The sequence below is a fragment of the Notothenia coriiceps genome, unplaced genomic scaffold (assembly GCF_000735185.1).
Source record: "Notothenia coriiceps isolate Sejong01 unplaced genomic scaffold, NC01 NC01_scaffold00025542, whole genome shotgun sequence".
Classification (NCBI taxonomy): domain Eukaryota; kingdom Metazoa; phylum Chordata; class Actinopteri; order Perciformes; family Nototheniidae; genus Notothenia; species Notothenia coriiceps.
The window spans coordinates 1-9543 of NW_011358243.1; the positions used below are offsets into that span (position 1 = coordinate 1).

General features: G+C 45.6%; 1 protein-coding gene across 1 annotated transcript; it reads right to left on the reverse strand.

Moving 5' to 3' along the window:
• Nucleotides 1-699: 699 nt before the first annotated feature.
• LOC104956204 (putative neural-cadherin 2) lies at nt 700-9537 on the reverse strand (the record flags this gene model as incomplete). Its single annotated transcript, XM_010783669.1, has 3 exons — nt 9518-9537; nt 6075-6358; nt 700-1329 (listed from the first exon to the last, which is right to left on the reverse strand). Coding segments are annotated over exons 2-3 (870 nt in total), but the record flags the coding sequence as incomplete, so codon positions are not given.
• Nucleotides 9538-9543: the final 6 nt, after the last annotated feature.

A 9543-nucleotide genomic window follows, 5' to 3' on the forward strand; every position in this document is an offset into this window, starting at 1 on the left:
AAGTACAAGACCTGAGTACTTCTACTTTCACTAAAGTACAAGATCTGAGTACTTCTACTTTTACTCAAGAACAAGATCTGAGTACTTCTACTTTTACTCAAGAACAAGATCTGAGTACTTCTACTTTTACTCAAGCACAAGATCTGAGTACTTCTACTTTTACTCAAGTACAAGAACTGAGTACTTTTACTGAAGTACAAGATCTGAGAACTTCTACTTTTACTTCAAGAACAAGATCTGAGTACTTCTACTTTTACTCAAGAACAAGATCTGAGTACTTCTACTTTTACTCAAGAACAAGATCTGAGTACTTCTACTTTTACTCAAGTACAAGACCTGAGTACTTCTACTTTCACTAAAGTACAAGATCTGAGTACTTCTACTTTCACTAAAGTACAAGATCTGAGTACTTCTACTTTTACTCAAGTACAAGATCTGAGTACTTCTACTTTCACTAAAGTACAAGATCTGAGTACTTCTACTTTTACTCAAGTACAAGATCTGAGTACTTTTACTTTTACTTGAGGAACATTTTGAATGCAGGACTTTTACTGTAACAGAGTATTCCTAACAATTTCCTTCAGGATAAATACAGTCTAATCTCATTTTATGTTTCATTATAATCATTAGAAGACTTTAAGTTACCTTGTTGCAACACGTTTCTATATAAATAAACCTGCCTGGCCTTGCTGGACTCACCTGAGTTGTATAGACCCTCTGAGTGAATACGGGTGGGTGATCATTGACGTCTGAGATCATGATAGTGGCTGTTCCCGTTCCCGCCAAACCCCCTCCGTCCCTGGCCTCCACCACCACCAGATAGCGCTCCTCCACCTCGCGGTCCAGCGAGCGCAGCACCGTGTAGATGGTCCCGCTGCTGGCGTTGATGGAGAACAGGTTGAGGTTAATCTCGTTGCGGACGTTCTTGATGATGCTGTAGGTCATCATGGCGTTCTTGCCCTCGTTGGCATCGTCCAGGTCCATGGCGCGCATCTCCATGACCGACGTGCCCGCAGGGGAATTCTCAGGCACTTGCCCGACAAAACATCCGTCTACTTCCAGCGCCGGGCACGGGAAGAAGGGCGCGTTGTCGTTGACGTCTCGGACCTCCAACAACACATCTGCAAATCCCGTGAGTCCTGCCCCTGCCTCGTCGGTGGCGAAGACGAGGAACCTCCAGGCCGCTCGCTCCTCCCGGTCCAGGCGCCGCTGGGCGTGGATTCTCCCGGTACGTTCGTCAATAGTGAACTCTCCATCGGCGCCCTGGCCATGGAGGGAGTAACGTAGCGCGGTCTGATCAGCTTCCTGGTCCGGATCTGTGGCCGACACCTGCAGAGGAGAGACATTGATATTAATAATAATACGTTTATTTAGTATAGGCAGAAATTAAGGTTAACATAAAAGAAAACACGTAGAGTACCGAAAGGAACAAACATAAGATTTTTTTTTTTTAAACCTTTAATGTATGGTTTTAAATTCCTATGCTGTATTTTATCTTTATGTTTCTAAAAGCTTGTGAATGAAAAGCGGATTATTCTCATTTCAAAATATGTAAATGAACTTTGGACAGATCTTGTCATGGTTTTGGATTTATGTTTTCATTTTCCACCTTTTATTTTGAAATGTTTTCCACCTTGTGTCTTGTCGGATCCTACTTCCTGGGTGTTTCTCAATGTCAAGGAAGGATGCTCCAGAGCCACTATTTCAAGGATGGACTGTTCCAATGTCCAGGCTTGTCCTTGGAATTCTACCGAGCCCGGCGTCCTTCGTAGCGAGAAATTTCGAGGCTGCTCCGCCGTCTTAAAATCCCCACAATGCTTTGCGCACTGACCAATTTCCAAATCTTTGGCGGAGATCGCGCTCCATTTATGGCGGGGCCTCGCATATGACGCACACCTGTTAGCCTGTTAGCCTGTTAGCCTATTCCACCATTCTTCGTTTTCCGAGGCTAGGAAGGATTCTTGCCTTGCTTCTGAAGGAAGTGACTCGGAAAACACGTCCTACCAAGGAAGCGTCCTCGATATTGAGAAACACCCCCTGTGTCTGCCTTCCTGTCTTTAGCTTCCCTGGTGTGTCTGATTGTCTCACTGTGTTCACCTGTTGCCCCCCCCCCTTCCTTGTGTTTCTGCTTCCGCTGCCCAGCTGTGTCTTGTGCTGTGATTACCCTTCTGTGTATTTAATCTTGTCTTCCCCTGCGCTCCTTGTCTGTTCGTCGTCTCTTCATGTCCTTGTTCCCTGATCGTCTTTGTTGTCCATGTTCCTGGCTGCGTGTAAGTTTGTTCTTGTCGTGCTCCTCGGTTTTGTTTATGTAGTTTCTTGTTTTTCCTGTTTTCAGCTTTTTAATAAAGCTCGCCTTTTGTTACTTCACCTTTTTTAGTCCTCCTACTCCATTTGGGTCCTATTTTTCCCTAACCCTGACAGATCTGTCACCTCCTAATCGAACCACTGTGTGAAAAACAATCACCTCCAAAAGCACCAACACCACATTCTGTCGGTACTAAATGGATTTCATTATACGAGCAATGAAACACGGCTGCTGAACATTGACTTTTCACTTCAATTAAATAACAGTCCTGCTCATTTCTTTCTTATCAAAAACAGCTTTTTTCAAGCCCGGCAAAGGGACATGAGCCTGGCACTGATTGCAGCACAGAGGGATTTAACAACACGGGAATAAACATTTCTCTGATGCCTCGTCCTGTTTGCCTAATTAACCTCCTGCTATCTCTCTGAACGAGGACAGCTCTCACATCTGTCACCGCGACACTCAATGCAATTAAAAGTTAATAGACGCCAACAAAAGCCAGGAAAAAGTAGACTTTGAGCCTTTCTTTCTCCTCTTTTCTCACAGGAGGGGTTTGTTTACAGGAGTCTTTGAAGTCCCCCCCTACTTTTACTCAAGTCCACCCCGGGTCTCCTGACAACGTGATGCACGGCGACAATATTGAAGACGAGCCGTCGGAGAGGAGGCTGCCGCACAGGTGAAGTCAAAGAATATTCATTTCCAATTGGATTTTCCCCTCCGCTCACTATCTGCTGAATTGTATTAACACACGGGGCTGAGAGCGGCCTGCGCTCCGGGAGGAGCCGGGAGAAACTGTGGAGAGGAGCGGAGCGTACATCAAATCAATTCCAGCAGGCGAGGGGAAGGAGACTCTGTGACTTACTTCCCTCTGCGACGCACCTCCACTTTCATAATCTGATTTAACTTGGCGGCACATGCATATTACTGTGAATTACCGGAGGTAGGTGTGACGAAAGGCGGGTGAAAGCCACTGAAGAAGAAGGTCGACTGACTTTCTGAAGCAACTCCTCAGTTCCCGTGCCACTTCCTGTCAGGATTCTTTGGGTTTGTTGAATTTGATATTGTGTTAAACAATGTCACACACATGTGATGTGTTAGCATGAGGACACTGGATCTGTGCTGAGGTCTAGAGGCCTTCAGACTAAGGGCTGGACAGATCGCCCAACAGCGTCTCAATGCTGCAAAATGTCCAATTTTAGAAACCAAGACCGAGGCCTTAATGTAGAGGTTTCCAGCAAGTGCAAACGCGTACAGCGATCCAGAACTCAGGAGAAACTCGCTGCATCTTCAGAAAGGATGCAGATATAAAAACACAAATGTTCCACATGAAGAAACATCTTCAGCAACTTGAACTCATTTAGAGAACATTCAGCAACTTGAGGAGACATGGCAGTGCTTACTAAAAGCTGCAAATACAAAACGCTGAAGAAGCTCAAAAACACAACGGAGACCAGGGGACACTAAAGAGTGACGCACACAGCTGGGAGACCAGGGGACACTAAAGAGTGACGCACACAGCTGGGAGACCAGGGGACACTAAAGAGTGACGCACACAGCTGGGAGACCAGGGGACACTAAAGAGTGACGCACACAGCTGGGAGACCAGGGGACACTAAAGAGTGACGCACACAGCTGGGAGACCAGGGGACACTAAAGAGTGACGCACACAGCTGGGAGACCAGGGGACACTAAAGAGTGACGCACACAGCTGGGAGACCAGGGGACACTAAAGAGTGACGCACACAGCTGGGAGACCAGGGGACACTAAAGAGTGACGCACACAGCTGGGAGACCAGGGGACACTAAAGAGTGACGCACACAGCTGGGAGACCAGGGGACACTAAAGAGTGACGCACACACCTGGGACGGAGCGCTTGGTGACGTTCAGGATTATAAAGCTGAACAACTGTCTCTGTTGATGGAAACGTACCTAAAATGTTTTATGGTCTTATTTGAACAAAGTGATCACATGACTCTGCTGTAAGCTAGCTAGCTAACGCAGCTAACCTAGTCATTTCAGATATACTGACAAACACTTCCAGTTATGAGACGACTAACTCTGACACAGAGACAATTGTTCAGCTTTATAATCCTGAACGTCACCAAGCGCTCCGTCCCAGCTGTGTGTGTCACTTTTTAGTTTCCCCCCCCGTCTCCAGCTGTGTGTGTCACTCTTTAGTGTCCCCTGGTCTCCCAGCTGTGTGCGTCACTCTTTAGTGTCCCCTGGTCTCCCAGCTGTGTGCGTCACTTTTTAGTTTACCCTCGTCTCCAGCTGTGTGCGTCACTCTTTAGTGTCCCCTGGTCTCCCAGCTGTGTGCGTCACTCTTTAGTGTCCCCTGGTCTCCCAGCTGTGTGCGTCACTCTTTAGTGTCCCCTGGTCTCCCGTTCTTGCAGCGTATTATATTTGCAGCGTTTTGTTTGAAAGGCAGGTGAAAGCCACTGAAGAAGAAGGTCGACTCCTCAGTTCCCGTGCCACTTCCTGTCAGGATTCTTTGGGTTTGTTGAATGTGAGATTGTGTTAACCAATGTCACACACATGTGATGTGTTAGCATGCGGACACTGGATCTGTGGCTCTGGGCTATCTCGCCTCTACGTTTAACGCGTGACCAATACTATTAGATTTGTCTGTTTTAAACCTGATATATTTTCACAACACGCTCCTCTGTGGTCAAACAGTTTCACGTTGGGCTGGATGGCCCGGTTATTTAAAGCTAAACAGTCGAAAACATTAAACGTGCCAAACAGCCATCTATCCATTCGACTCTTTCTGATATTTCTGACTAAATAAAACACAAGTACAGTTTATATTACAACGCCATAACAACCCTATGTTGTAAAATGGTAAATAAATAAACCTTTTAGAAAACAGAAGCTTCTGAAATGTAGAAATACAAAGTAGTATTAAATGTATCATGCAAAATGCACTTTTTTATGTCTTTTATACGTAAATATGTGTCCCCGGTGCGTCAGAAAATAAACCCCTCTCTCTTTTCCTCCGTACCCACATCTCTAAAAACGGGGCTACAACGGAGCTGATCCAGATCTGCGTCCGATATGACGTAACATGTAATATGCGTGTGGCGCAGTGGGTTAATGCGCTAATGCGCTGATCTTCGAATCAGAGGATAGCAAGTTCGAGTCCCACTGCAGGCAGCATGTCGTTGTGTCCCTGGGCAAGACACTTCTAGTCGCTTTGGATAAAAGCGTCTAACATAACATGTAATATCTGAAATGTGGGCAGGCTTACACCCACGGCCCTATCAAAAAGAATGAGACGTAATATGGTCTGTGTTTACATTAGCAAGTATCGCTAACACTCAGAGCTAACCTGTGCTGGAGAGAGCATGTGTGTGAAGAAGCAGGAAATCAAAATGAACTGACCTTGAGGTAAACCTGAGAAAGAGTTTGAGCTCCATACTGTTTCAGAGAGAATGTGGTTTTGAACATAATATGGCGTTTAATCACGGCAGCATTTTGCTGAGTTTCTGGGTAGAATTCTCCTGCATAAGCTCCGCCCCCTTCTTTGTTTTCAAAATGTATTTATTTTTTAAAGCTGTAGACCCAGACTCAGCACTTTAGTAACAGCTGAAATAGAGGGGTTTGGGGCTAGAATGGGTGATCTGTTTGGTATTTTGAGCAAAACACTTCATAGACATGTTTTTTTATATATCTGAGACCTATAATCTATGCCTACAAATAGTATAATAGGAGACCTTTAAGTGCCATAGTTTACTAGACGACAGATGGCCAAACATGGCGCTGACTGACCTCCAGGAGGAAGACGGGCAGCTGAGTGAGCTCCTCGGTGACGGACGCCTGGTATTCGCTGCGGCTGAAGACGGGCGCCTCGTCGTTGCGGTTCAGCACCTGCACCACCACCAGCGTCTCGTTCTCCCACTTCCCGTCCGAGGCCACCAGGCGCAGCTCGTAGCGCTGCTCCAGCTCGAAGTCCAGCGGCTGGGCCACGAAGATGGTGCCGACCTCAGGTTCCACGTCGAAGGAACCCATCGCGTTCCCCGCCGTGATCTGGTAGCGCAGCTTAGCGTTGGCGCCTGCAGATTCAAGATTCAAAGTGTTATGAAAAATAAGCCCTTGATCTTGAACCTCAGGATCCATGTATCTGTGATCCTCTCCAGAATGGAAGTAGTCATCACATACAGAGCATCAACTAGTTCCTGAACAGTGTCCTTCACATGCTGATATCCAAGAGAGGGAGTTACACAGTCACAAGATGGAGGAATACCGGGTCTTCTAGGTAATCATACATCCTGTCATAAAATACTGAGTTTTTTTCAAAATGTTGGCTTTTTTCAGAAAATATCAACATTCCGGCTTGTTCTCAAGATCTGTCTATTTCTTAAAAATCCTGACTTTTTTTCTCAAAATTATGTATTTTTCTCAAAATCTCAATATTATGTATTCTTCTCAAAATCTTGAAATCATGTATTTTTCTCAAAATCTCAATATTATGTATACTTCTCAAAATCTCAAAATTCTAACTTTTCTTGTATTTTTCCTCAAAATTGACTTTTCCTCAAAATCTAAAAATTCAGACTTTTTCCTAAAAATCTCAAAATTATGTATTCTTCTCAAAATCTCAAAATTATGTATTTTTCTCAAAATTCAGACTTTCTGCAAATTAAGACCGAACCAAATTAAATACGGTTCATTGCGGTGATAACTATTTATATAAATTAGTAGATTGCAAGATGACAAACAGATGAATGTTGATGGAGGCACTTCACAGAGGTGTTCTTACGGCCTGTGGAAGTGTCCCTGAGCGAGGAGGTGGAGAAGTTCCCTATAGAGGGGCCTAGGCTTTGAGGGGTTGTGTGCATGTGAGGCTGAAACCCCTGAATGCAGAAGTCTGAAAGACGCCTTAAATCATGCGTTTGGGGGTTTCTCTTCCCTGTAGTGTGCTAGAGGATTGTGTGCATGCTAATGGTCTGCTGTGTTCTGGGGTTCGCACTGGGATTCTGAAGGCGAGCTAAAACCTCTTCTTTCAGCCTTTGATCATAAACATGTACCGGCCATCAACACATTTATTTTACTTCCTGCTATTTTTAAATCTTCTCATCTTTGTTTCCTCCCTGCAGACTGTCTTATTCTTTCCTCTCTGTTTGCATTTCTATTTTCCCCTAAACTACATTTTCCCTCATTTCCTCTGCTTTCCTGATGCTGTGAAGAAATGCCGATACACACACACACACGGACGCACACACACACACACATCCAGATGCATGTTGGGAGCCCAGAGGCAGGTCTGAGGGTCTCTCTGCTCTGTTTACTGGCACCAAGGAGACTTTAGGAGACAAACACCATCTGCAGAGACATGGAGGACCTTCATTACCACACCGGAGAGAGAGAGAGTGTGTGTGTGTGTGTGTGTGGGGAAAAAGCTTAAGTGCACCGGTCCGTCACAGTCTCTGAGCACGATCTGTCGTGACACTGGGAGTGTGTGTGTGTGTGTGTAAGTGTGTGTGAGGGGAGTAGCTCCAGCGGTTTGGTGCCTCAGGCTGCCTCCCTAATGATCAGACTGGCCATATGGTGTTTCCCTCCTCACACACACACACACACACAGTGATTTGATTCGCTGCAGGAGGCGCAGGTTTGAGATTAAGGTCAGATGTGCTCCTCGTGAGGAGCGCCTGCGGGGGAAGTCGTCCCTGAGCGCTGACTTGCAGGTCGACACTCTGAAGGACTCACACTCATCACTGGAGGAAAGTTTCATTTCCATTTAACACCGCCGCATTAGAAAATATATCAAATGTTTGTGGCCTCGGATGGCTGCAGGAGATACTGTCGCCTTTTAAATTCACTCGGCAGAAATCCTGTCCCGGAAAAATGAAGAAAATGTTGTTGGAAGTGGCTCATTTTGGGATAAATGTTCGTGTGATTATTACAAATAAATGCCTTAAATGACTAATTTGGTCCTGAAATGTTCATTAAAAAGTGTAAAACAGTCAAAAAGACTACTATGGTCATGAACGTATAAGGAAATATTATAATAAGAAAGACACAAAAAACAAATAAAAGTTCAGATGTATGCTCTTTGAAAAGGTGTTTACATGTTCAGGAGAAATCTGCAGACACACACAGATAGTTAGTGAAATAAACTCCTGAATGATTCTAGATGTTTTCGTGCCACTATTCGTGAAGGAAACATGTGATGGACGCAGAAATCTCTACACTAATAAGTTCATGTAAACACGTGTTTGCCTCTGGCGTCTCGTAAACTCTCACACGCTGACTCGGCCGTTTTCATGCCTGTTAGGAAGTTTAGGCAAAAATAACGAAAACACCCCCTTGTGTTGAGGGGCGTTTGTTAATCACCACGGGGACACCCTGAGACACAACCGGGGATAGAGCGTCTGGGAGGGGATCATCGGCAGTTTGCTACCGTAGCGTTTCTTTACCGCGTGTTCAGCGTCTTCCTGAAGCGACTGCTGCACATGAAACTAACTGAAGCGCTGATTCGCTCTGAACTGGGGATTCAACCTCAGGAGAGTCTCAAGGCTGCAGTGAGAGAGCTTTTTATGTAAATAACCAGAGAGAGATCAAACAGCAGCTGTTAGCGCGTTAGCTACATGTTAGCGCGTTAGCTACATGTTAGCACGTTAGCTACATGCTAGCTCCAGAGAGCAGCGACTTTAAGTTGCTGAGTATTTCCATTTAATGCTAATTTACATTTCTACTCCCTTACAATGAAAGGGGAAATAGGGGGGGGGGGTCGCTTGTTTTGTTGTTCTCAGATTTGTTTGCCGCTGCTTCTTGGTTAGAAACGGAGGAGGAAGAGGAGCGAGGGACAAACACAAACAAAGAGACGAAGATCAAACCTGCTGAACCCAAGGGAGGAACAACACTCACTAACAAGCAGAAGGGGGGGAGGAGGAGATGAGGAGAGGAGGAGGAAGGGAGGAGGAGAGATGAGGGAGGAAAGGAGAGGAGGGATAAGTAAAGTGAAGAAGAGAGGAGATGAAAGTCATAAAGTCCTATTGTTCACAGTGCTGACAACTAGACTAAAAGGAGGAGAGAGGAGAAAGGAGAGCAGATGAGGACAGAGGAGATGAAGATGAAGAAGGGAGGAGGAGAGATGAGGACAGAGGAGATGAAGAAGGGAGGAGGAGAGATGAGGAAGGACAGGGCGAGGAGATGAAGAAGGGAGGAGGAGAGATGAGGCAGAGGAGATGAAGATGCACAGTCAGTCTCACCCTCGTCTTCGTCGTTGGCGGTGACG